This window comes from Podarcis cretensis, assembly GCF_951804945.1.
Source record: "Podarcis cretensis genome assembly, chromosome: 3".
Taxonomy (NCBI): domain Eukaryota; kingdom Metazoa; phylum Chordata; class Lepidosauria; order Squamata; family Lacertidae; genus Podarcis; species Podarcis cretensis.
In genome coordinates this window covers 22787036-22814657 of record NC_137172.1, presented here as the reverse complement: position 1 = coordinate 22814657, position 27622 = coordinate 22787036, and the positions used below count along the sequence as shown (strand labels likewise).

Genomic DNA, 27622 nt, shown 5'->3' with positions numbered 1-27622 from the left:
TAATGAACAATCTGCACATAGCTAGTTGGGCAAGGCATGTAGGCTAGCAGGCTAGTTAGCTATAAATCAGATGGTTTTGGGGCAGAGTTCTTTGAAGCTTGTGGACAGACAGAGGGCCGCAGGGCCGTGCAAACTGAAGCTACCTGGGGGATGGCTTCCCCGCTTTTTGAGGGCTTCCAAGTGGCAGATTGAGGTGCTTGCTTGGTATGTATATATTGCTTGCTGTTTAGAATGAAATCTTCAATCTTCTCACTCATTTGTGTCTTGTATTGCCTCTGAATCTAGTTTAAAAAGAACCACCTTGCATTTGGCAAGACAAGGTCCAGGAAAAAAGATACTATAATACACCAAGCTTTACCCATTCACATCAAGACAAATAGCACGGAGCGAATGAGCCATATGGCACTTGAACTGCGGCACTCTCCAAGTACTGGAGTACTTCTCTTCTGAAACAAAATGTTATTACTCCTTCTACTACTGTTCCATTTTTTTGTTAGAAAAAGCAGGTGGCAACCGAGGGGGAAAAAGCCACTGTATTCAGTTATAATATAACCTGACCGTAGACATTTAACAAAATCTTTCCCCGCCGCATTTTCAAGACAGCTTACCTTCTAATAAGGGAAACGTTTCAGCTATTAATCCCAAAACAGTCAGTGCAGTAAATCTGGTTGGATGGGACGAACCAGGAAACAGGGCTCCGAAAAGAATATCACAGACAGAGGACATGAAATCCTAAGGATGGGAAACAGAAGCCACAGACAGATCAAATAGAAGACTGTCTACGAAAGGGGTTGGGGATATTTTGGACCCACCCAATCCCAGAGCTGTAATTCAAACATATGCTTGATGAATTCTCTTTGACTAAACAAATTTAATCAATCCTTTTACCCAACCTATGAGATAACCCCAGTTTCTAGTTACCCCTTTCTGGCAGGATTTTGCCAAGCCCCAAAGGGATATCCTCCTGGACAAAACAACAACAAAACAAAAAACCAACCTCCATGAGCCAATATATTTTTACAAGTTCTCAATCTTTTGTCCACACTTCCATCCTTCCCACATTCCACATCTCTTCCTCTCCCTGTGCTCCTTACTTGTTTCTTATGATCACCTCAAAATTCAAGGAGATTCTACCCTCTGCAAGTGGCCTGCACTATGCTTCACTAGGGGTTCAAGTCTAGCCGAGTGGGAGTTGGTTGCAATGACTAGTGGCACTTCAGGGCCAGTGAGAATCTGAAAATTCCTGGCAGTAGCAGATTGCCTTGCTGCCTGGATATTAGGGCATGAAAGCAGGATATTTCAGGGCAGGCCACAGATAGTGGTAGAACTGTATCAAGCAAGGCCCTAGGCTCAATGATTGGAATCTACTTGGAGATCTACTGCCAGTCACTGTGGTCTGAGCCAGTAAAAGGCAGTTTCATATGTCTTCTTTCCCATCATGTCTCAGACTGTCCTTTGCCACAGATGGATCACACTCTCCGCTTTTGTGGCTACTGCAATGTTTGGAAATTGCCACATAGTTCTTAAACTCTGTGCACACATACCTTGTACTGATGCAAAGTCTTTAATGGATCCCAGGGAACGGAATGTTTCCCCAGGCCTTGCTTGGACTTCGTTTGCTGCATTTTATGAACTGTCTGGGAGCTCTCGTGTACCCGGCAGAACAACTTTAGAAAAAGAAAAAAGAAATACGGTACAATGATGCCACGCAATGAGAAACATTGAAGCGGACACCACAACTTATTTCATGTTTAAAAAAAGCAAGGGCGAAACGTAATGCAGCTTGAGAACATTTGTCACAAAGGTGGACAGAACTTCTAAAGAGGCGTATGTGGAATTTCAAGTTCATGCTTAAAGGTTACCTTTTTCAGCAGGGAACAGATTTGTTGCCTCACAGCTGGAGACTGGCTGTTCAAGTTGTAGCTAATAAAAAACTCAATCAGTTGCATCTCTTCGGCGGAAATAATTTCTGTGCTCCGGTGACTTTCGCAAAGCAAACCTAAAGCGTCTATTCGCACCTTTTAAAAGAATAAGGAAGTTTTTAACGAAGTTTTTCTCTGTAATATATATATAAAACTTAAAAAGCACACATGCACAAAACACTTAGATTTGTACCTGATCGTGTTGATGAACTAAACCTTGTTTGATACAGGTAATGGATACAAGACCACTGTGCATCATATCTATAAACTTTAAGTGCCCATGGGCTCTTGCTGTTCTCAGGCATGCCATCAAAGCTCCGAGTGCTCCTCTGGTATTGCAAGATCCTGCACAGAGAAGTTTTTAATGTTCATTGTTTAACTGTGTTTGATGTTTTAACTTGCTGGAAGCCACCCAGAGTGGCTGGGGCAACCCAGTCAGATGGACAGCATATAAATTAACAACAACAACAACAACAACAAATCCTTTGTTTTTATACTGCTACAAAAACAGCAATTTCTCACCACTTTCAGCTAAGCTGCTTAAGAACAACACTCTAAAAATCAAAATATGTTAGGTATAAGAATATATTGCTAAAGGTATCCTAAACACCACCAGCTTTAAATTACTTCTCTAAATTCTCAGGATACACATTTTACCTAGCAATCAACCAGTCAGTACAACAATAATTAAAAAAAATATATTATTGCCCTTCTATAGGAAACCAAAAATTGGGAGAAAAACTAGTTTGCGTATTGTTATTAAAGCTCCCTGATAAGAAGCAAGGAAAGCTTTATGCAATTACATAGGACAATATAGGGCGAAATTTATTTTGCTCTATTGAAAAATTATGTGAAGGCATAAAAAGGGGGTTTCTAAACTATGTTCTTGGCCATCAAGATGGATTCTTGTCACCTGTGCTCTGAGCATTTGGGATCCTAGAATCTCTCCCACCTCTGCTCTGCAGAGAAATACCTGTCAAAACAAGCCAAAGAGGAGAGCAGGATTCCCCACCCACCTGCCCAGTTTAAACACACCTGGAGTACAAGGTATCTTACCAACGTTAGATTCAGCTGATGTATGAAGGATTTTACTCATGTAGTTCAAGCTTTCGGGGCTACACTTCAGCAGCTTGGGTAAGTAATAATCTGTTACGTAGGTGGCTTGCTCTGGATTCCCATCACACAAAATTGACAGCAGGGGAGACACCCACGCCTCGTGCCATTTGTCGATCCAGGTGTTCCCTTCCAGTGTGGACTCAAGGTGTCTCTTGTGGTTCACAAACATGGTTTCCAACAAATCGCTTGCGTAAGGTGCAAAAGACTGATCACTCATGACGCCCAAAATCTGCGCAGGAATTGTCCTGTCCATTGCCAGAATATTTTCAATGCCCACACATTCAACAAGACAGCCAAGTGACGAGTATTTGCCTTTAACGTGCCATTCTAAACTTAGCAAGTTGTCAATCAATCCCAAGAAGAAAGGGTCCACTTTTACAACGGGTCCTTTTGCTGAGGCCTGGTGAATTTGGAGGATGTTCCTAAATATCAGTTTGGTTTGGTGTCTAACAGCATCGAGAGGATGCTCCCAGTGAGCATAGACATAATCCAGCATTTTTCCAATAGTGCCCGAGTTTCCACTGAGGCTGCACTTCAGGTCTTCAGAACTTGACTGAAGAGCATCCAGCGCTGAAGCCGTCCAGATAGCTAAAATTCTGGACAAGGATGCCGCCATAACAGATTCTTTAAGCCTTCAAGAGAGAAGCAGAGTATCAGGTTGGAGAAAGATTTCCGTATTTTAAAAGTGGATTGGTTTTGATCCTCAAATCTTTGCCAATTTTCACAACGTTACAAAGCTCTATGTCAGGGGTGGCCAACTCTCAAGAGACTGCAATCTACTTTTAGAATTAAGAACTGGCAGTGATCTACCCCTGTTTTTTGGGAGTTCAGCTCAAAGTTGTTGAGCTTTTTTTGGGGGGGAGAAAAACCCTTTTTAGGGGTTACAAAACTTAGGGGGGACTTCCATTTTGGAGGGAGTTAAAGGCAAGGGACAAAGGGGTAAAGTCACTCACAAAGATCACTATGGATGGAAACAGTAACACAGAGAAAGCTCCATCTTCCCTTCCAGAGATCAAACAACAATAGAGGGCAGAGCGAGGAAGGAGTCAGTTTTAGCAACGCTAAGGAAAGGGAGCCAGAGATCGACCGATCTACCAAAACCTCGCAAGGATCTACCAGTAGATCGCAACTGACCTGTTGGACATCCCTGCTCTATGTGTACCACTAACATGATATCTTAGGTCCTATACAGAGTGCATTTCTCATTTAAACAGTTTATTCTCCCGAAAATGGAAATAGTATGAAATCCAAGGAGCAGATTAGGGACAAATCTCTGGTATCTCCTTCAAACTTCCCTCCCACCCACTCTCTGTACTTGCTGGAGGGGAAAGCAGTACCAATATATCCAACAAACAGCACGAACATATCTCGGCCGTGCTCTCGTCTCACATTCCAGGGGACAAACCCCTGCAGCTGCTTGTCTTGGCTACATGCAGTCAGCAGCCTCCTGGTGGACAAGGTAAACATCAGCTAGAGATCTGTCCCGAACCCTTGCCTCTTTCCTCTGCCTGAGGCAGACCATAGTCTTGCATGGTGTGAAGCATCAGAGGGGTTCCTTTGCTTACTCAGGCTGCTCCCCTTCTGCCCTTACTGAGAGGCAATCTCCTCTACTCTCTACTTGTGGAGAGGAAGGAAAAAATGTGGGTTAAGATCCTTGGCAGCTACCTCTCCTGCATTCAAGGCAGCTGAGATACTGTACTTTTCCATGTATAAGACAAGGGGTTTTTTTACTCAAAAATAATGTTAAAAAACGGGGCTCGTCTTATACACGGGCAGCGATTGGGGGACTGGGTGACTGGTTGCAGCTGCAAGTTGCAGCTTGTAAGCAGCAATTTGGTGGGTGATTGTTGGCTGCAGCAAGGGCTGCTTTGGATTGGCTGCTCCTGCGTTAATTGAGCGGGTGATTGGTTGCTACAAGAGCTGCCTTGGATTAGCTGCTGCTGTGGCAAATGGGCATTCGATTTCCGGCTGTTGTTTGTGAACGGACAGACACTTGCCAGCTTCTGCGACGCGAGCGATTCTTAGCACTTGTCATTCAAATTAGTGATTTTCTGCATCCCCCCCCCAAAGAAAGCTCAACAAATCATGTCAATCCGTCCCCCAAAAAGCTCAACAACTCTGGTAATATAGCCATCTCCTCCCATTTTCTTAAATTTGAGTCCCCAAAAATAGGGGGCGTCTTGTACAAGGGGGCATGTTATACACGGAAAAATACAGTAACCATCTGAAAACCACACTGCTGTGGTATCCAGGCTGCTTTCAGTTAGGACAGATGGCAGCACAAAGAGGTCCAATAAACCAATCCCAAGGATAGCTCAGTTGGTTAGAGCATGGTGCTGATAATGCCAAGGTTGCAGGTTCAATCCTGTATGGTGGCAGCTGCATATTCAGGTTGGAGAGATGATCCTCAGGGTCCCTTCCAACTCTATGAATCCTTTTATTTCCCCATGAATCCACATTGTCCAATTGAAGAAGAAGAAGAAGAAAGTCCTTGATCCACAATCAGACCAAGTGAAAGATTTAGGACAATTCAGCACTTCAGCTAACATGCGTTAAAGATTCAGCTGCAGCTGTCCCACAGCACTGGACCTCTTTTCCTATAAAGACTTGCCAAAACCCAGGTCCCCTTCCAAAACACTGCAAGGCCTTTCAATTTGGGCCGGCTTGTGGTGGTGATATTTAAGGTTCTGCTAGGATAGCTCAGTCGGTACAGCATGAGACTCTTAATCTCAGGAGTGTGGAGCAAAAGATTTCTGCATTGCAAGGGATTGGACCAGGTGATGGTCCCTTCCATCTCTACAATTCTCTGTTATATTTTTACCACATTTTATTCACAATTTATATTATAATGCAACCTGAGCTCTAGTAATGGGCGAACCCAAGTTGCAGCTAAACAAAACACAATGGTAAAAATGTAGTTTTTACACACGGTGAAAATGTGGTTTTACCGTGTACTCAAGGTCAGCAAAGTCAAGGCAATATCCAAGAGCAGCTTCTCCATACTCCGGTCCATGCTGCCATTCTTCCACTCTAGCATAGCGAGTGCTCCGTGGCAGAGGAAAAGGAGGACCGAGTCAGAAAGCTCCGCAGTGCAAAGACTCCCACAGCTGTCCACAAACCAGTCTGGTAACTCAGAATGCTTCAGTGTGCCACAAAGCAAGTCGCTGATCTGCAGAAGGCAATACAGTGTTAATTAAATCACAGGGGAGGAGAAAAAAATAAGACTGTGCTTTGCCAGACTCTTAGAAAACTGCAAGGAAGCACAATACTAGCTGCTAACATGTAAATGGGCTTCCGCCTGGATAGCTCAGTTGGTTAGAGCCTGGTGCTGATAATGCCAAGGTTCCAAGTTCGATCCCAAGATGGGACAACTGCATATTCCTGCAATGCAGGGGGTTGGACTAGATGATCCTCAGGGTCCCTTCCAACTTTATGATTTTATGATTCTTTGCATGTTTTCCATCATGGCACTATTAAGCACAAGTAGTTATGCCTATCCACTATAAATTATAAATTTAAACTCCTTGCTCTCTGCTCCCTTGATCAGTGCTAGGCTTGTAAAATACGCTTATCCCAAGCTTTCCATTTAGAAAAGAAAAATCAAATCACTCTAAAAGGGAAATGAGGCAAAAACTCAGCAGCATTTTCTAATACCTTTCTCAAGTTATTTTTTCCTTGGGATTCCCACCGCTGAACAATTCAGCAATTCAGTATACAGTCGTACCTCAGCTCCCAAACGCCTTGGGAGTCAAACATTTTGGCTCCCAAATGATTGAAAACCGGAAGTAAGTGTTCCAGTTTTTGAACATTCTTTGGGAAGCCGAACATCCAATGGGGCTTCCATGGCTTCCGATTGGCTGCAGGAGCTTCCTGCAGCCAATGAGAAGCCACGCTTTGGAAGCTGAATGTTTCTGAAGTTGAACGGACTTCCGGAATGGGTACTGTTCGACTTCTGAGGTACGACTGTACCAGTACCACCACAAATTATCTGGGATTCAGAAAGCGCCAGACTCAATAAATGTTCAAAAAATTGGCAGCCTATACAAGTTTAACAAGGGTAAAATAAATAGTGCAATCCTATGCACACTTGATCGGGACGTGGGTGGCGCTGTGGTCTAAACCACAGAGCCTAGGGCTTGCCGATCAGAAGGCTGGCGGTTCGAATCCCTGCGATGGGGTGAGCTCCTGTTGCAATTCAGCAATTCAGTATACAGTCGTACCTCAGCTCCCAAACGCCTTGGGAGTCAAACGTTTTGGCTCCCAAATGATTGAAAACCGGAAGTAAGTGTTCCAGTTTTTGAACATTCTTTGGGAAGCCGAACATCCTGCTCCTGTCAACCTAGAAGTTCGAAAGCATGTCAAAGTGCAAGTAGATAAATAGGTACCACTCGGGTGGGAAGGTAAACGGCATTTCCATGCGCTGCTCTGGTCTCGCCAGAAGTGGCTTAGTCATGCTGGCCACATGACCCAGAAGCTGTCTGAGGACAAACGGCGGCTCCCTCGGCCATTAAAGCGAGATGAGTACTGCAACCTCAGAGTCGTCTGCAACTGGACTTAATGGTCAGGGATCCCTTTACCTTTACCTTTCTGCACACTTGAGGAAAAAGTCCAACTGACGCCAAGTGGGTTTTTACTTCTGAGTACACATGCATAGATTTCATATCCCACCAAATTCAACATGACTGATAGCTCTTACTTCTGAGCAGACACGGTTATGATTGTGCTGTAAGGCTGCAACCCTATACACACTTAACTGGGAGTCTGCCCCACTGAACTCTACGAGAGCAACTTCTAACTAGGAATGTGCAGGACTGCGTTCTAAGGCACTCTGCAAGGAATTTCCATTGAAAAAGGGGTTTTACTTCTGAGTAGACACATATAGGATTGTACTACGAAATGACTAACAATTCTTCTAATAGGGGCTAGATCAAGCACAAAAGATGACATATTGTGAACAACAGTGAGACGGCCACTATATTTTTCATAACAGCTCTCCCTTCCAACTGTTGACTTAACACATTTTGGGTGCCATTCAATCCTGTCTGCTCACTGACTCATCAGAAATTCGCCTGCATGATGAATCTTCTGGTTTCTTCCCTCCCCTCCCTGCAGAACCCCACACATCCCCAGAATCTGCTCCAGTGCTCCAAAATAATTGGGGGAGCTGCGGGGGGGGGGGGGGGGAGAGAGAAAGGACAAATCCTGTTGCATGAGAACACACATATGCGACTCATGATACATTGGATCGCGCCTTATGATTAATTACACTTTGAAAATTAAGTAAATTGTGGGACGTTGTTGTTTTTTTACTTTTCCAAAGGAAACACACTTACCAAACAAGGTAGCTTTTCACCTGGTTCAAACATGGTCTTAATAAAGAGAACAACAGCCAACCCTGCTGTAGTCTGGACAGTCTGTAAGAGGTCTTCTGCAGAAAAAGAAATTGAAATAGAAGAAGAGGAGTTTGGATTTGATATCCCGCTTTATCACTACCCGAAGGAGTCTCAAAGCGGCTAACATTCTCCTTTCCCTTCCTCCCCCACAACAAACACTCTGTGAGGTGAGTGGGGCTGAGAGACTTCAAAGAAGTGTGACTAGCGCAAGGTCACCCAGCAGCTGCATGTGGAGGAGCGGAGACGCGAACCCGGTTCCCCAGATTACGAGACTACCGCTCTTAACCACTACACCACACTGGCTCTAGTGTGGACATTTAAATTCTCTTTCAGATTTATTGTTTTCTAGAACTGCTAATTATTCTTAATATATTCCATTTTTATTGTTGCCGGCATCCAACACAGTAACCGTAGCATGTATAGTGCAAAAAAAAAAAAAAAACCCACCAGGGGAGAACTCTCACAGCAATAAGTGCAGTGGAGAACTCTGGGAACTTACAGAAGATATAATGGAAATCTAGAATCTGCATCTTCTTTAACATTTTAACGTCCACATTACAAGCCTAAACAGCAGGTACTCACAACTAAGCAGGCATCTAGTTTGCTGCTGATGTATTCGCAAGACAACAGCACAACACCTTTTATAGAAATATTTTCTATCAACAAATGATAGTGGCAATTCTTACTAGGGATGCTGGCTTCGATACATAAACAGAAGGGTTCCTTGTATTTACATAAGGGGTTGCAATCCAGCGCATGCTCCCACCATTTAGGGCTGGGGGCAAAGGACTTCTGCTGATTACGCCTCCTGATTACAGGTTCAGAAAATTAGTCTGCATCCTATAGCTGAGCTGTATTTCTCCATTAGGGACACAATGCAGATAGCAAAACAAGGCAACTCTCTTTCCAAACCCTGCACTGTTAGAATGTAAAAAAATAATACCTCAAACCACCAAGAGGTTCCCTCATATTGCTCTTCCTTCAGAACGACTCTCATCTTCTTGCTAAAAGGCAATGCCCAATATAGTAAGAAGCGTTTAAAAAAACACCCTTAAATATCAGAACTACTTACCATTAATTAAGAAGTGTGAAAAATGGTTCAGCAGTCCACACATACTTTGCCAAATAGGAGAATCTAATGTCTTCCAGAAATTTCCTTGAACGTTTTCCTGAATTTTTTGTATCAACATCATTGAAACTTTAACACCCATCAACAAATCGTGCATCAGCCGAGTTTGAGCAATGCGATTTCCACTGAGCTTTCTTTAAATGTATAAGAAAATTGGAAATGAATAGCGGTATTAGTCACTTGAACGTGTATTATGGCAGCATCAAATTAATCCATTAACTGTGACATGAGTTTCCATCACAGGCAATGACCAACTTCAACTTTGTTGAAATAACCATGTCTTAATGTGCCATGCAAACCCCACAATCAATGAATTGACCTTGGAAGGGATTTCCACAATGTAGGCACCACCAGGGAGAAGGAACTTTGTTGAAATAACCATGTCTTAATGTGCCATGCAAACCCCACAATCAATGAATTGACCTTGGAAGGGATTTCCACAATGTAGGCACCACCAGGGAGAAGGAACTATGTTGTGGTCTCATGCACTGCACTATCAACAGGGTGGGGGCAAGACACATAACAAGGTCTCAGAAAATGATCATCAACAATATGTGTGGATGCTTCTAATAAGAATTGGTGTGTGAAACCTGCTCTGCCGCATCCACAGCTGTCAGAGATGCCACACCACTATCAGTGCCAATTCTGGGCAAGATCCAAGATCCCAAAATTGGTGCTGATAGCAGCAGCATTTCGCCGCCGCCGCTGCTTGAGGTGGCAGGGCACCAGGAAGGCTTCCGCCGTCTGAAGCAGTGGCCTCATCCTGCCTAATGGGATAGGCAAGTTCTGCTTTCTGCACAGGCTCAGTAAGTCAGGGAGTTGTTTTCTCTCTCTTTCATATTCTTCATGACTGCTATATTTCTGAGAACAGCAATCTTTTGAAAATTCAAAAGGACTTCCATGTTGATGTAGTATCTGTTTAGAGAACAAGTTGCTGACTGGTTTTGCAATTGCCACCAACAACTGTTAGGCTTAGCAGATAAGTGAGACCAAGTTATTTGTGTGGGAATAATAATAATAATAATAATAATAATAATAATGTATTGTTTATACCCCACCCATCTGGCTGGGTTTCCCCAGCCACTCTGGGTGGCTTGCAACAGAATATTAAAATACAATAACCCATTTGCCGTTAAAAGGGTACACCTCTCTGCAGCTTAAAAACATTCTGAGCTCTTTTTCACCAATGAGTTGGTTCTTACATTTTTATTATCATCTAGGAAAGGGACCATACTATTAGGCTGTAGAAAACCAAGCTTAAAACTAAACTCAGTTCCAAATGGCTTCACTCGAGTTGCTTTCTGAACAGAGTCTAAAACATCATACTGAATCTCAGGAATTCTCCATTCCAGGAAAACAAAACTGTTAGGTTGGCAGGAGCAAGGACCGAGCAACGGGAGCTCACCCCGTCAAGGGGATTCGAACTGCCGACCTTCTGATTGGCAAGTCCTGGACTCCGTGGTTTAACCCACAGTGCCACCTGCGTCCCTATAGTTGTAGGAAGCCTGTTGGCAAATACAGCCAAAGCCTACAACCAACCCTCTGAATCTTCAGGATTAGATTGGCCAGCCCATCAAAAAAGGACATCCTCTCACCGCTCTTAATTTCTGCCCCTGGAATTAAAAAAGCAAGTCCTCACTTACTGGGGAAAATTTGCTAAACAGAACTCTAAACAGCACCATTCAACAACTGTTTTTATATTCTTCTGCATTCCTCTCAGATTTCAGAATTGTTTGGATAAACTCTTAAAGAAAACCAAACAGCAATGTTTCCTCTCTACAGAGCGTGACTGAACTCCAGGAACTTATCTATGAATCACAGATTGCTGCAGCTCATCCATCTTAGGGAATTCAAAAGAAGCACAAGGGCAATATTGTTCCAAACAGACCTTGTTGTGTTCCTACACAGTGTGTCTCACATTCCAACCAGCACACATTTTACACGAAGCAGTTCTCACCTGTTTTCTTCCTCTGTTTCAAGCACAGATTTCTGCAGAAATTGAAGAGCTGTGAAAATATAGTTGGAAAGCATACATAAGCCAGTATTTGATATAAATAGGTCTCCCATAAAAAGATAATGCAGCAATAAATAAATGAAATGCCAGACTACAGATGTAATATTTTTCAAAATGACAAAACTGCATCTCAGTGGATACTCCAGGTTCTCTTTTTTCCATCTTTAAATCTTGGTAGAAACTTGAGACATCTACAGAGAATAAACAGCTATATAATAGCTGGGCATCTGAATGACTACCAACTTCCATACAAGCCTGCGCCATTCTTAAAGTCATTAGAGACACCGATTACAATGTCTCCACCTTCTGAGTTTGCTAGTGGCTTTCAGCGACAAGCCCTCATTTATGGAAATCCTTTTCTGTCTGGGACCTACTCTTGGTTTTTTTGTGCACCAGATATTTTTTTAAAAAAAAAAAAAAATAAATCTAGGCATTTAGGGGCACATTTGAACTCCTTGCTGCCATTATCATTGCTGATCTGTTTTACTGGTTTTCATGTACAATTTATGGCTGTGCTTTGCCGGGTTCCACACATTTGCTTCATGGCTATAGTTGCCACTTTACATTTTGCGAGCCAGCTTCTGAACTAAGGTCAGAAGGCATTAATAAAAATGCTTCGAAAATAAATATTGCCTGAAACAATGGTGCTAACTACCTTAACTATTATTATTATTATCCTGACACTGCTATTCTTTCCCAACACTTTTACCATACAGAAAGAGAAAGACAAGTGCCACAGTCTATGATACAGATGACATACTCCTTATATTGTATGTTGCCTAGAGGCTGGGGCGTTAAGCAATTAATAAGTTTAATTACAGGCCTGGTTCACATCACATGCTTTCTCTCCATTTGATGACTGTCAGTTGAATGCGGGAACTGAAAGCATTCTTTAAAAAATTGCATTTTGGGTGCTATAAAGAGTCCTGAGTGTTTCATTCGCCACCATCTCCTCTCCACTGTTGAAACATGGATTCCAATCTCCTTGGGAGCAAGGACATGTTGCCCAGTAAAGAACCGCATGCTGGTCGTGCTACATAACTTACAATGACCACTTGATAATGCTATAATGAAATGAAGAACAGGCACGTGTGAACCAGTCCCAGTGGTCTGCTGCAAGGCAGCGGGGAGATAAAAACGGAAAAGCACATCTCACTGGCAGGAACTCTTCCTTGTGGTCCATGAAGGCTAAAACAGGGCTATAATCTGTGTACTCAATAACCCATGCACAATTTTGCCTCCGTAGATTAAAGTATTTACCACCATATCAATCCCACGAAATACCAACAAGCAAAATAGATAAAGGTAAAGGGACCCCTGACCATTAAGTCCAGTTGTGACCGACTCTGGGGTTGCGGCACTCATCTCGCTTTATTGGCCGAAGGAGCCGGCATACAGCTTCCGGGACATGTGGCCAGCATGACTATGCCACTTCTGGCAAACCAGAGCAGCGCACGGAAACGCCGTTTACCTTCCCGCCGGAGCGGTACCTATTTATCTACTTGCACTTTGACGTGCTTTCGAACTGCTAGGATGGCAGGAGCTGAGACTGAGAAACGGGAGCTATCCCTGTAATGGGGATTCGAACCGCCGACCTTCTGATCAGCAAGTCCTAGGCTCTGTGGTTTAACCCACAGCGCCACCCACATCCTAGCGAAATAGTTTATTTCAATTAATGTTTAAGATAAAGGTTCCAATAGCTGCTCCAAATTCCTTCTGCCACCTTGTGGGGCAGAGAGGGTGCTAAGAAATGTGCTAGCTATGCAAAGTGACATCCTTTGGTACAGAAACAAATTCCCCAGGTTGCCAGCACTCCCAGGGAATAATCACATGTGGGAAGAAAGCCTGCAACCTGGATTTTAAGCACTTGTTTACAGATATAAAGTGATAGCATCATTTTCAGTGTAGTCGGTAATACCTAAAGTCACTTTTTCAGATCCCCCTTTCTAATTCTTTCTACCGCCCAAAGAGCTACCAAAAGGGTAGAAAAGTATTTTCATAATTCCCATGGAGCGGCACTATTAGAACATTTTAACCTAAGCAGAAATGTCAAGAATTTACCTTCTTTGAACAGGATATTCACACTTGATTTACCTGAAAGATGAAAGTATGTATTTAAGCAGCTTTTACTTATCATAACAATATAAATTCTTTCTGTAATAATTGCAAGTTCCAAACTGTTTTAAACTTATCATCATACCTATAGTGTTGTTTTCCATACAGGAAGCAAGGTTGTCCATAGTCTTTCTGTACTGAGACAGGTCTGTCGTTTTTAGTTCTTCTCTGAGGCAGAACACAAAACTCTGTGTAGCTTCTGCCATAAGAGGTTCAGGAATTCCGTTTAGGGAGCTGCATGAGAAGAGAGCACGGCCAGGTTATCTGAGATGTATATACTAAAAGCATGGAATGTAAAAGGACATGTAATTCGATCTTTCTGGGCGCCATAACACTTCACCATGAATTTTAGTGAATCTGATTACAGGATAAGAAACTGTGGCACTCACTGTTCTAGTAAAATTTAATGTGAGTCTGATTCTTTACAGTTTCTAGACCATCAAAAGGAACAGGGACATCATCCATGAACCTGAGGTAGAGAGCATTCAGTCAAAAATGGTGAGACCAATTAAGTAGAAACTTATCCCTTCTCTGGTGGAAGAGGATAGAATCGAATAAGGCAGAGGCAGCCAACACTTAAAACCCAAGGTTCACAACAGAACATTCACCATTTCACAAACTGCAACCATATTGTCCATGCCTTCTTTTCAAACGGCACATTCTAATTCAATATTAAAAGCAACAGGGATCAAATCATCCCTATTGTCTACAGCAGAGCCTTCCAAACTTTTCATGTCGGTGACACACTTTTTAAACATGCATCATTTTGCAACACAGTCGTTCAGTTTTACTAGCAAACCCGAAGTTAAACTAACCCCTTTCCAGCCCTGGAAGGAGCACAGGGAGCGTTCAAACGACACACTAAACGTGTCACAACACACAGTTTCGAAAGCTCTGGTCTACAGTGCAGCATAGCCAAAACTATAAATCCTATTCAGTCTTAAAATCAGACACAAAAGTTGCCCTGGCCAGGAACAAAACAAAAGTCAAGCAAACAATGCCCAGAAATACGGGCGGGATTGTTGAGGAACTGATCACAAAGTGCTAAACAGAAAGGTTCAGATCCGGAAACCTGGTGACTGGAGCTCCATTCGTGTCTAAGCTCCTGCTCATGGAAGGGGGCAAGGGAAAGGTTTCTGCCAATCCTCCCTTTCCTCTTTGAATTCCTTCACCCCCCAAAAATCTGTTCTGGAGAGCTGGGAGACCCTTACAGATACAGGAATCTCCCTTATACCAAGTCAGACCATTTGTCCCAAGCACACTGAGCCCAAGCAGGACAAACGGACAGTAGTTAATTCTTTATTTGCAAAGCATGAACTTAGTAGCTCCCCAGATGCATTCACACACACAAACACACGCGCGCACACACACTTCTGGTGGCTAGGTAGTTGACACCCCTTCCTATTTTTGTCCTCCGAACTGGACGGCTGGAGCAACGGGTGGCCCCGCCCACACCCCAAACTTGATAGGCAAAAACTACACATTTACCTTGCCAACACTTTTTTCAAAGGGTTCTTCACATCCAGAGATAAGAACACTGCTCCCAAAACATCTAAGCAGTTTTTAACCATGGGATCACACAAAGAGCTTTTATCCATCTTCTCTAGTAAAGGCACAATCTATGCACAACAAAGATTAATATTCTTTTTAGAATTCAGCATTAGCTATTGCATCGTCCTATACATACAGATACGTCTACTACTAAAACATTAGATAACACAATCTATCTTTTGGCTATACGATCGAAGTCAGCAAGGACCATAGCTGTCAACTTTTCCTTTTTCTTGCGAGGAATCCTATTCGGAATAAGGGGATTTCCCTTAAAAATGGGAACAGTTGACAGCTATGGCAAGGACAGTGTGTGTAATGCAAATGCGATCTACAACCAAAGGTTGCATTATAAAGTTCTCCAGCTCAGTGTTCCAGTTTTCTGGATACTCTTACTTCTTTTAAACCAGGGGTGGCTAGCCTTCTTTTGGCCTGAGGACCTTGACAAATCCTGCAGGAGACATTTACCAGTAATGGTGTGGCCACCCACTTCCTGCACATCAAATAAAACATCAGAGGGCTGGGGAGAAGCCAACTGACATCTCCACTTTTTGGATCACATTTGTTTGTTTGGTTTACTTGGGCTTCAACCATTCCTAACTAGTAGGAAAAGCATTAGTAGGAAAATCAGTAGCTCTTCCTTACACATTTCCATGTTATTATTTTTAATGCTACTAAAATCAAACCTGCTTGACACAATGGATTTGCTGGATGCCATCAGGCAACAGTGCACAACGCAGCAGCAGAGAGGCTAGGTTTTGTCCTTCAGCATCTGCAAAAGCTATGCAGAAAGAAAGTAAAGAAAACCTTTAATATTCTATCATCATGTGCATATTATAAATGCCAATTCCTAAATCTTTTATGTTATGGGGGGGGGGTGAATGTTTCACTGACCCAAACACCTGAAACACCCATTAACACATATACTTCTGTTTACTACTGCAAGTTAACAGATCAAACAAGAACAGTTCTTGCGCCTTTACAAGGACAAATAATTTCAAAAGTTGCTTTCTTCCACCACTACGATCAGTGAGAACACAGCTACTAAAGTTCTTATTTCTGGGCAATTATTAGAGACATAAAAAGCGTCTTCTGTATTGAATCCAACAACAGTGATTAAGAATGTAGAAGGTCCAGTAAAAATCACCCCAACCTGAAAACATATCATTTGGATTCACAGCAAAGGAACTTCAGGCAGAGTACACTGCATAGTTTTTATTTTTAGTTTATTCTGAAACTAATGCTCTGAATCCAGTACAGTCCTTCTGTTTCCAGCAGGGCCCTATCCATTCACAGAAGAAGCTAAGATCCAACAGAGGCTTCCAGAACTGGAAAGAGGGGGTGAGGGAAAACAGCGTTCACCAATTCCTGCATTTTCCCTCCTCCAGTCTCCTTTGCCACCTCTCATTTATTCCAGAGAGTTCCTCAACCTCACATAATTGCTTTTCAGGAAGTGTCAGGGGCTGCTGGGAGAAATCGGTGAAAACCATTTCTCCTTCTTTCTTTTACAAGAACATTCCACAAGTGAAACTCCACTCTCAGATGTCTAGATCCAATTCTTGGACAAGTGCTGCATTAAAGACGAAAATATAGTTTTCTGGAGAAGATATAGGAGTGGGGTCTACATTGCCCAAGTGCTACCTAAAGCTCTACTACTGTGCAGAATGAGTTCAACCCTGTGGAACATCCTCCCATCAGATGTCAAGGAGATGAGTAACTATATAACTATATAACCTAAAGGAAAGCTGTTCAAGCTTTAATGTTTTATTATGTTTTTATATATGTTGGAAGCCGCTCAGAGTGGCTAGGGCAGTGGTGGCCAAACTTGGCCCTCCAGCTGTTTTTGGACTACAACTCCCATCATCCCTAGCTAACACAACCAGTGGTCAGGGATGATGGGAATTGTAGTCCGAAAACAGCTGGAGGGTCAAGTTTGGCCACCACTGGGCTAGGGCAACCCAGTCAGATGGGCAGGGTATTCTTCTTCTTCTTCTTCACAATATTTAGCAAATTTTACAAGAATTACAGCTTCCACAGGACCTACTTTCTACCAACGTTCTACAAAAAAAACCCCAGAAAATTAGGAAAGTGTCTCAAGGGCATCCTCAATACATTCTTTAAGGAGAATTATAAAATAACAAAATCAAGCATTCTGGAATGCTTCCCTTTAATTTTGATCTTCAGTGCAGAAACTCTTTCAAAATGGGGTGGGAAGAGCATATAAACTACAGTACATGAAAAGGGCTGATTTTTCTTTTTAAGTTAAAAAGGTATCATCAAGAGGACTGGATTTAAAAAGTCATTATAGTACCACTGAAATACGTCTAGAGAGACAAACTAAACAACTTAATTATACTTACAGTGAAGTCTTTCAAGCTGTTGGTGATCAAGAACAAAGGCATCAACTTGAATCTCTTTCTTCTTCTTTAAAACCATTTTGGTAGATTAAAGAATTACCTACTGAAAAAGATTATAAGTTGACACTTGGTACCAACACTGTTTTAAATGCACAATTTAAAAGTAAAGACTGTTTAATTCCCGTTCACCTTTGTGTTTTGCAAAAAGTTTGTGGCAGTTGGTTTTTTTATACGTAAGGTGCACAAGAAGTTCAGAAAATATTCATAGACCCTATGAGCTAGTCTAAGATTTTTCATCTATAATTTACCAATGGGCAATGCTTTATCCATAATGTAAAAATTTGATTGTAAACTCCAGCAAAATACAGGTTGCCGTTGGGTTTCATCCCAAGACTTTACAGCGCAAACTGGGCTCATGGTTTGTCTACCTAAGACAAAACACAAGCCTGGGTTCAACGTAACACAAAGCAAACCATAGTTTAGCCTATGTTAGCACAAAAATAGCAGAAACAAGGCAGCAGCACTATGGCAGTGACCTTCACCCTGGAGACCTGCATGTTTGCTCATTTGCACTAAGTTGCACTAGTTTGCACTAAATTGGTGATCATGGACCGATCATGAAGCTGAGGCTCCAATACTTTGGCCACCTCATGAGAAGAGAAGACTCCCTGGAAAAGACCCTGATGTTGGGAAAGATGGAGGGCACAAGGAGAAGGGGACGACAGAGGACCAGATGGTTGGACAGTGTTCTCGAAGCTACCAGCATGAGTTTGACCAAACTGCGGGAGGCAGTGGAAGACAGGAGTGCCTGGCGTGCTCTGGTCCATGGGGTCACGAAGAGTCGGACACGACTAAACGACAACAACAGGTGATAGTTTTGTTCACGACCATATCAGCCTGAATGAGATAGGCTTGGAAATCATAAAACTGTAAGCTATTGGTTCTGTGGTTATGCTCTTCAATTCAATACTGGAAACACTTCCATAAATCAATTAGAACAAATCTCTGTTATGACACAAGCATTCAATGCATTAAAAAATTAAAAAATAAAATCCACCAGGCCATGGTTCAGTACAGAACCAGCATCAATCAATCTTAGCATGGAAACACTCAGAGGGCCTACATGTTACCACTGCTGCATGGAAGTATAAACACATGTGTCAGGGGATTGCCATCGGAACAGAGAAGGGAGGCAGAAGGGCAGTTGGGTTACAGGGAACCTTCGAAAATCTTGCGAAGCAGTTCCTCTTCCTGTGGTGGGGAAGAGGGGAAGGGACCAGAAGATGCTGCTGGGAGCCTCAGCACCGCTCCTGGCCAAGTCGGCCAGGAGGGAAGCACACCTCTTCCATCGCCCACCTTGCGCAGAGGTGTAAAACACAAAGAAGGAAGGAAAAGGCTGGGGGTGACTAAGCTCTTATGTTGGGGGAGGACCCGGAAACGACCACTCCCGGATTCTGTCTGAGGCAGACGTGAACTTGTGGTTCTGCACTGTAAATAGTTTTGCACCTAAATAAAACCTGTAAAAGACAAGTCGGAGTCCTGACTGGTTTCTCACGAGCAACCACCACTGGCATCTGACAACATGGATAATGTTTGCAGTGTGTAATCTCTATCTGGGGCAACACAGGCCTGCCCTTAAATCAATTCTGTGATATTCCCTACAACAGCTACTTCTTGGAATGAACAGATCTGTTTCTTCGCTTAGAAGAATAGATCTGTTTCCCTGAAATACCAACCATCTGATTCCAACCATTAATCATCTAAACTCCATCTAGATTCCAACAGCTACCCATAAATACACTTTTTTAATGACCTGTGGAGTTGGTGAACATGTAAGGACAACAGTCAACAGCAGCTAGAGCGAATGTTGTGCCCCTGACTCTCATACAGCCACAGGTTCCCCTCATTTCAAAACTTGCCTGAGTTTAATTGGAGCCACTGTTCACCATGGCTTAGCCCCAGAATTTAGGCCAGTCTGCACATACAGCAGCATCAAATGGTAGAGATTTCATTTCACTTCACGTTGCAAGTGGGAAATTGTATGTTTGAATGACCTCCCACAAAAAAAAAAAAAATACTCTGCACACCAAAATATGATGCCAGAGAGGCTGGCTTGAACTCTCTTCCCTGACTTGGCTCACTTTCCATGCCCACATACATTGGATGGGGGAACAGTCTAACCTGCAGCCTAGAAGAGAAAATTCCAAGAAATTCCTTTATCACAGGGATGGCTAATTTGTGGCTCTCCAGATATTGCTGGACAACTCTGATCATCCCTGACCAGTGCCCATGCTAACTGGTGTTGGTGGGAGTTTGACTCCAACAACATCTGGAAGGATAATGGTTATCCACCCCAGATTCTACAGAATGTTTTAACTGGTCTCTCTCTTTTCAGCACCGGGGATCAGTCAGGTTGGGACATCAGAAGAACCTCACCAGATCAGATAAAAATCTAGTCCAGCCCCCTGCTCCCCAATCAACCCAGGGAATCCTATAAGCAAGACATTACAACAATCATTTTTATTGAATGCAATTGTTTTATTTCTCTTATTATTGTTATTCCCCCCCCCCACGAATTACTCTGTTTCATTATACAGTGGTACCTCTGGTTATGTACTTAATTAGTTCCGGAGGTCCGTTCTTAACCTGAAACTGTTCTTAACCTGAAGCAACACTTTAGCTAATGGGGCCTCCCGCTGCTGCCGCGCCACCAGAGCACGATTTCTGTTCTCATCCTGAAGCAAAGTTCTTAACCCGAGGTACTATTTCTGGGTTAGCGGAGTCTGTAACCTGAAGCGTATGTAATCTGAAGTGTATGTAACCCGAGGTACCACTGTACCAAGAACAAACTTAGTTGGTCTCTAAGGTGCTACTGGACATTTTATTTTTATTTTTTTATATATTTCGTCTGTTTCATTAGCTACTCCATAGGCAAAGTATGCTTGGGTATATGATCAACAAAGATACCTACATAGCCATAAATGACTGACGGCCATCACACTCATGGCAGCAAGTTGCACAAATCTCCACACGTTGCAATGGAGTGCAGGGAGAGGTGCCTCTTCTTCACCACAAAGGCGGCAATCCTATCTCTATTTAGCCAAGAGTAAGCCACACTTAATTCAATGGAAACAACTTCTAAGCATGGCGAGGATTGCTGCCTAATTATATAACCACCTGCACTGCACTTTCGAGGTTGGGTCAATGAGAATGGCTATGTACCACACTATACCATTAAGGCGCATCCAAAGCACTTTCTCTCCCTCAGAGAATCCTGAAGAAGTATCTGAAGAAGTGTGCATGCACACGAAAGCTCATACCAAGAACTGACTTAGTTGGTCTTTAAGGTGCTACTGGAAGGAATTTTTTTGTTTAGAGAATCCTTGGCACTGTAGTTTACCCCTTGCCAAGCTACAATCCCCAGCAACCCTTAATAAACTACAGGCCCCAGAATTCTTTGAGGGGGGGAGTGTAACTGTGCTTCCGATGTCCCTTAAAGGTGCAGCGTGCACGCTTGATCAGATTGGGCTTTATGAGCGGCGCGTTACACGCGTGGCCCCGAATCCCAGGAGCGGTTTTCTTTGGTTCAAAGCAGAGGAGGAGAAGGAAGACCCTGCTGTTTGGGAGCTAGATTCAGAGAACAGCTTAGCGTCCCCAATAACCCTTTACTGGGGGGATTGTTTTGGAGTTTTAAAAATGCACGAGACGCCCCACCTGCAACACAAGCAAACGAAAAGGCGGCGGCGAGCGCATCCAGGGAAGCGCCCCCCTCGCCAAGAGAGCTCGCCCGCCGCGCGCTTTTACGCGCCTCCCGCTGCTTACCGCCCCGCTCGGCCCGGCCAGTCTCTCCTCCGCCGGCTTCTGGTGGTGCCGCCTCCTCGCCGCGAGGGGCCGGACGGAGGAACCGACAGGCAACGCTCCGCCCGCCGAGCCACGTCTTTCCTCTGAGCCCGGAGGTGGGCGCGGGGAGGCCCCGGTCGAGCGCGCTGGATGCGCCGCGGACCGACTCAGGCAGCCGGGGAAACGGGGAGGCCGAGGGAGGCGCGGGCCTGGAGGAGCAGCCGGAGGGGCAATCTAAGGGAGGAATGGAGGGCCGTAAAAGGCGGGGGGGGGGGACCTGAGGCTCGCCAGGTGCCTTTGGACTACAATTCCCATCATGCCTGAACCTTGGCCATTGCTGAGTGGGGCTGATGGGAGTTGCAGTCCAGCGAAGCATCAGGGCAGGACACAGCTCCCTCCTTAATAATATCCCGCCTTCCCTGCAGGGCAGTGGAGGTAAAGGTGCCCAGTCCTGCTTGAGAGAGTTAAAGTCCCACGGAATTTAATAAGACTGACAGTTCGGCCCCGAAGCGTTTTTCCCCCCGGAGTTAAACCCCCCTGTGTCCAATGCAGCAGGCGGGTTTGGTCATTTTACCATCCACGGGAGGCATAGCTGTCAACGTTTCCCTTGTTTTTAAGGGAAATTCCCTTATTCCGAATAGGATTCATCGCAAGAAAAGGGAAAAGTTGACAGCTATGGGGAGGACGAGGGGACTCTGAATTCCGCGGGAGTTACTTCTGAGTTTTGAGGTTAAGAAATAAAGAGTTCTTCTCGTTAACATAGAAAAAGGTAGTTTTTAAGCTTGCAAACTGTAACATTTTGCGTGCGCTACTGCCCAGGACAACACTTTACTGTATTCCTAACTTCCGTATTCAGACAATCAAAACGTGAGTTTTTAAAGTAGAACACCGTGCCAGCCAAAGATGTCTGGCAGGTTCATTTTTATTACGGGAACCAAATTCTGTACACATCAGAAGTTAGGATACTTGGGGCCCAAACTTGGCAAGGTTACTGGGAGGTCAGTCTGTGGGGCCTAGATTGTAATTCTGTACATGAGAAATTGTCGACTTGACAAGGATTGTGCTCTTACAGCTCAGTCCTCCTATTCGTGTTTAGTGGGACATAATTCCCACTCAAGTAAGTGTGCATAGAAATTGCATTACCCTACCAAATAGTGGGCATAAGATTGCAGCCTAAGTACAGTATACAGGTGGTGTACCTGCTTGGATCTGTCACAGTTTTCCATTTAATATGTGTGCTCCTTATTCCATTGGACAAATTTGGGCTTTAATTTTCCAGTGCTTTCAAGCAAAGTTACAATCCTTACTCAGTTTGAAAGGCACCCAAATATTGGCAGCATAATCATCAAAACAAGCTACCTCACTCACTCGTGAATTATTTACAATCCGCTCTTCATTGTTCACACAATCCCAGAGCAAGGAACAACATTAAAATACAATAAAGCAATTTTTAAATGCAACAATATGAAGTCAACCTATATAGCAACATAACTACATCAGCCACGTGAGGGGCACCACTTTAAATAAGTGCATGGGTGATTAAACATAGTTTTTACCTAGCTTCAGAGGTCCATTAGCACTGGCATGTGTCTATCTTTTTTTAATATACTTTCATTCACATGTTGCATTTGTTCAGATTCCTGTCATAATCTAGAGGCCATTTAAACATTGATCATTTTCACAGACTTTTTGCTCAGGTTGTTAAAGCAGCTTGTAGTGTGTCTTTTGATTTCTTGGAGTATAACATTATAATGTAGCTCAGACCAAATATTGGTTGAGTATTAATATTTTTTACAGTTACTAATTGCATTAAATGTTTGGTAGAGTATATTTTAATTTCCATGTTTCTAAAGTTATTAATATATTCACTTTTGCATGGTAAAAAGAGACAAGTACTTTTCGTAAAAGATAATTTTTTCATTGTCCTGCAGAGTTTTACCACTGTGTGGCACCAAAGTGCTAAGAAATGTACTCTTAAATTTCTCACCTACCAACAATACCATTTTTAAAATTTAAAATAGTTTGCAAAAGATGTCATTTATACATTGCCTTTCTGCCAGAGATCCAAAATATCACAAAGACCAAATCCTCTTAAAGTTAGTAGTGACAAATCCAAAAGTGACTTGTTTTTCCCCATCATCCACTCCGTCCCTTGGCATCTCTGGTAATCACCATCATTTTATCATTTGTATCCCACCCATCTGACTGGGTTGCCCCAGCTACGCTGGGCAGCTTAGACTGGGCAAGACATATCCCATGGGAGTGGATGTAGAAGTCCCAGTTTGGACTGAAGGGCTTTTTTAAAAAAGTCATGCCTAGGATGTATGATGTACTGAATGAATAGCTGCTTATGCACAAATTTAAAGGTTTAACAGAGAGATAAAATACCCACGGGCTCTCGGTTTCAGGAAGTATACACATAACTACATCAGTGGTGACCCAGGCAGATTCTAATGCACAGTAAACTGTGGTATGCACAAGTTTAGGGAGAGATAATAGTAGTTTGTGTGGTCAGATTTCCATTTATTTACAAATATGAATCACAGAATCAGAAGGGACTCTTGAGAGTGTAAGAGTTGTTTTTTTAAAAATCCACATGGCTGCTCTTGCTAAAAATATACACAACCACCACAAAATGAATGATAGAGAAAACAGTAGGAAGAGTTTGGTTTCCTTAAAATCTGTTGGTGAGCAACAGTATTCTGAAATGTGGGAAAGGCATTTTCCTTTCACAACAACAAATTCTGAGTTCAGAATTTACTACTGCCTCTAACTTCAGCCATACCACTGGAATGCTTGATGCATGAGCAGCAATGGAAGGCTGCTTTGACTTCTGTACAGCTGAGTTCCTTAGATCTAAAAATGCATTTAGTAGAACAAAAATTATACTCGGAGCACATTGGATCTCTTACTGCCTTTTTGAAAGGCACATTTGAGATGTATGTGTTGGTGCTGTACACAGCACAGGTTTGGTTGATTCATATGGTCTGGTCTTGCTTGGTGGTGGCCCAATTCTGATCAGTAGAATTCTGATCCAGTTCATTTACTTAGTACTGGAGAGAACTCTGGGGGTTTTGTATGTAAATATCTTGTTAAATTATATCCCCGTACTATAGGATTTGACAGAAAGGCAGTGTAAGTGCATTAATAGCAGCAAAAAGGCTGCTCCAATACTGGAAGGAGCATTCTCCATATCCAGTGTGAAGATTCATCTATGCTTGCAGTATACCCAAAAGCAACCTTTCATAGACAGCAGGAGGGAAAATTCTCTTATATGTGGGCTCCATACACAGACTTTAGTGTAGAGAGATGTTGTTGTTGTTTAGTCATTTAGTTGTGTCCAACTCTTCATGACCCCATGGACCAGAGCACGCCAGGCACTCCTGTCTTCCACTGCCTCTCGCAGTTTGGTCAAACTCATGTTGGTAGCTTCGAGAACACTGTCCAACCATCTCATCGTCTGTCTTCCCCTTCACCTTGTGCCCTCAATCTTTCCCAGCATCAGGGTATTTTTCAGGGAGTCTTCTCATGATGTGGCCAAAGTATTGGAGCCTCAGCTTCAGGATCTGTATTAGGAAACAGGATAAGAGATCCTAGTGGTGCTGGTGGGATCAATGAATGTTGTTTTGTTATTTATTAAAATGATTAATGATAACCAGGGATTTTTCTATCTTATCTTTGTGGTTATATAAAGGAATGGAAAGTAGAAGCAGCAATGTAAAGAAACATAAACTGCCCATAAAAAGTTTTAAAAGGCTATTGTACAGCCAAATGCTGGAGGTAAATATCTTTAAGCTTGAGGCAGAGAAGAGGGAGCATTGTTTTCTACCGCAGAACATCTCACTATCTACTTGAGTATTTGAAGGACAAATTAATCCCCTATAGTGTGTGTGTGTGTGTGTGTGTGTGTGTGTGTGTGTGTGTGTGTTATCAGGTGTACAACATATCTCCAAGTCCTGGCTATTTGACCCTTAGTCAAATCTGTGGCAGGCACGATATTGCCTAAAAAGCTGACCCTTGAGCACATTATTATTATTATTATTACTACTACAGTGGTACCTCGGGTTACATACACTTCAGGTTACAGACTCTGCTAACCCAGAAATATTACCTCGAGTTAAGAACTTTGCTTCAGGATGAGAATAGAAATCATGCAGCGGCAGTGCGGCGGTAGCAGGAGGCCCCATTAGCTAAAGTGGTGCTTCAGGTTAAGAACAGTTTCAGGTTAAGAACGGACCTCCGGAACGAATTAAGTACGTAACCAGAGGTACCGCTGTAGTCCTATTGTAGCTGTGACTTGGCACAGAGAGTAGCACAATGCTTGCATTGGGAGAATATAGTGCTGGGCACTGACCAGAGTGAAACCAGAAAGGGTCCTAGGAAAAAAGAACAGGGAAATACACTCAGAAACACATCACATAAAAATGTTCTTAAATGAGAAACAACTTTATTGAGAAGTTCCTTTCTCAACTGTTTGATTGATAAATCTCTTTATGCTCTTGGCTTCAAGTCTTCAACGCTCCCGGGAACTGGCAAGCAAAAAAGAAAACAGCACACTTCAGTCTGTAGAATTTATTATGAGCAAGATAAAAATGGCAGTGTTGCATGAAAAGGAAAGAATGCCTGCACACAAATGGGGAAAATTTTGGCTGTAGTTACACCACCCATGACTCTTTATTTCCATTTCCATTATCGGGGAGTTTCACACGGTAGTTTAGAGTGAACTGAGTGCTGCTGCTCTTGCATGAAAAGTTTTGTGCATTGTCCACACAATTTCGACCTCATCAAAATGCTGTTGCATTTCTGGATTTACTGTTTCAACCAAAAAAATAAAAATAAACCAGTAAGCAACCCCCCACTGCAGAAATGATACGGTGAATTGTGATTTAATGGGGGAGGGTGCAAACTACGCAATGGCATTTGTTGTAGACAATTTCATGTGGACAACAAACTACCATTCATTATTTGTAGTTTCTGTAATTCTGTACATGGCACCTAATCTCCAAGTGGTATGAGATCCCAGGGATTTCAGACACTTACCCAGGATTCGTGTTTCCTTTGGGAATGAGGCACAATGGAGACTGTGGTGCTTTTGTGATATATGGTTTATAACCTGGGCTTACAATGGAGGGGTTCATAGCAAAAAGGAAGGTCTCGTTTCTCCCATAACCACAGCCTTGGGTTCAAACAGAAGACAAACATTGCTCTGCCTGTTTTTCTGGTCTGCCGCTTTTTTGCTTCACTGCCACTCAACTCTGCCTTTTCCTTCTAATTAACTGTTGCAGAGTGAGTGGGTGGTACCCATTTCTATCTTGCACAGAACCCCTTTCCTTAGTTCTCTTAATAATGGCTCATCACCCAGGCTATTGCCTCATCAAGAAGATAGGCTGGCTTTTAACACTTGGTAGATTCAGGGGCTAGAAGGGTCTCAGCGTACAGCCTACTTCCCCAAACTCGTAACACTAGGAAGAGTCTTATATATCAGGCATGTCCAACCAGTTGATTGTGATCTACTGGTCGCTCACGGTCCACCCCTGGTTGATCCTGGTGGTTTGCGTGATCCTCATCGATGTCCCCCCCCCCCCCACAAAAAAGAATGGGTAGATCCAAAACCTTATGATTTTCATCCGAGTCCCTCCTTTGAATCATATATTCTTAATCTCAGGGTCATGGGTTTGAGGTCCATGTTGGATGCATTGCAGCCGGTTGGACTTAGATGACCCTCATGGTCGCTTCCAAATCTACAATTCTATGATACTACCATCTGTGAGGAAGCAGGTGCTGATCAGAGAAGGGGCTTTTTTGATGGTGCAACCACTCCTATATATTGGGAATGCTTAGATCACCTTCAACAACTTTCCAGTTATAGAGAAAGACTCTGTTGTTGTTGCCCTTTCCTCACCCGCTGGAGCTGGTTTAAATTAGCTTTTATTGATTTGATGTCGCCAGTTCCCTGTTGCACGATCAGCAACAACAAAAAACGTCGCCTTTTTATTTGCCTCGGATTTATCCTTTCAGCTTATGCTGAAAGCGGGCAACAAAATTTGCTGGGCAACCTACCCCTCCAAACTGACGTGGGAGCTTGGTGTGGGCTTGAGACTCTTAAAACCTCAGGGTCGTGGGTTCGAGCCCCATGTGGGGCAAAAGATTCTCGCATTTGCAGCGGGTTGGATTTCATGACCCTCCGA

The 27622-nt window shown here is 43.2% G+C and overlaps 1 protein-coding gene across 5 annotated transcripts in view; it reads right to left on the bottom strand.

Annotated features, from left to right (window-relative positions):
* THADA (THADA armadillo repeat containing) overlaps positions 1-21605 on the bottom strand; it is a 153409-nt gene extending 131804 nt beyond the window's left edge. The window contains exons 1-15 of one of the 5 annotated variants that reach the window (XR_013836565.1): positions 21417-21605; positions 17598-17697; positions 15924-16018; positions 15178-15308; positions 13775-13923; positions 13636-13668; positions 11518-11566; positions 9504-9694; positions 8372-8466; positions 5987-6207; positions 2979-3670; positions 2116-2267; positions 1863-2018; positions 1545-1667; positions 609-732 (exon numbers count right to left, since the gene is read on the bottom strand). Coding sequence is in view for 4 of the 5 variants with exons in the window: in XM_079968402.1 (XP_079824528.1) it covers positions 609-732; positions 1545-1667; positions 1863-2018; positions 2116-2267; positions 2979-3670; positions 5987-6207; positions 8372-8466; positions 9504-9694; positions 11518-11566; positions 13636-13668; positions 13775-13923; positions 15178-15308; positions 15924-16018; positions 17598-17673 (2287 nt within the window). In the remaining variant the exon portion in view is untranslated. Of the gene's footprint in view, positions 1-608; positions 733-1544; positions 1668-1862; positions 2019-2115; positions 2268-2978; positions 3671-5986; positions 6208-8371; positions 8467-9503; positions 9695-11517; positions 11567-13635; positions 13669-13774; positions 13924-15177; positions 15309-15923; positions 16019-17597; positions 17698-20565; positions 20586-21416 lie in introns of those variants that run through there. The other 4 variants (XM_079968402.1, XM_079968399.1, XM_079968400.1 and 1 more) reach the window with 4 other exon arrangements.
* Between the last annotated feature and the right edge of the window lie 6017 nt (positions 21606-27622).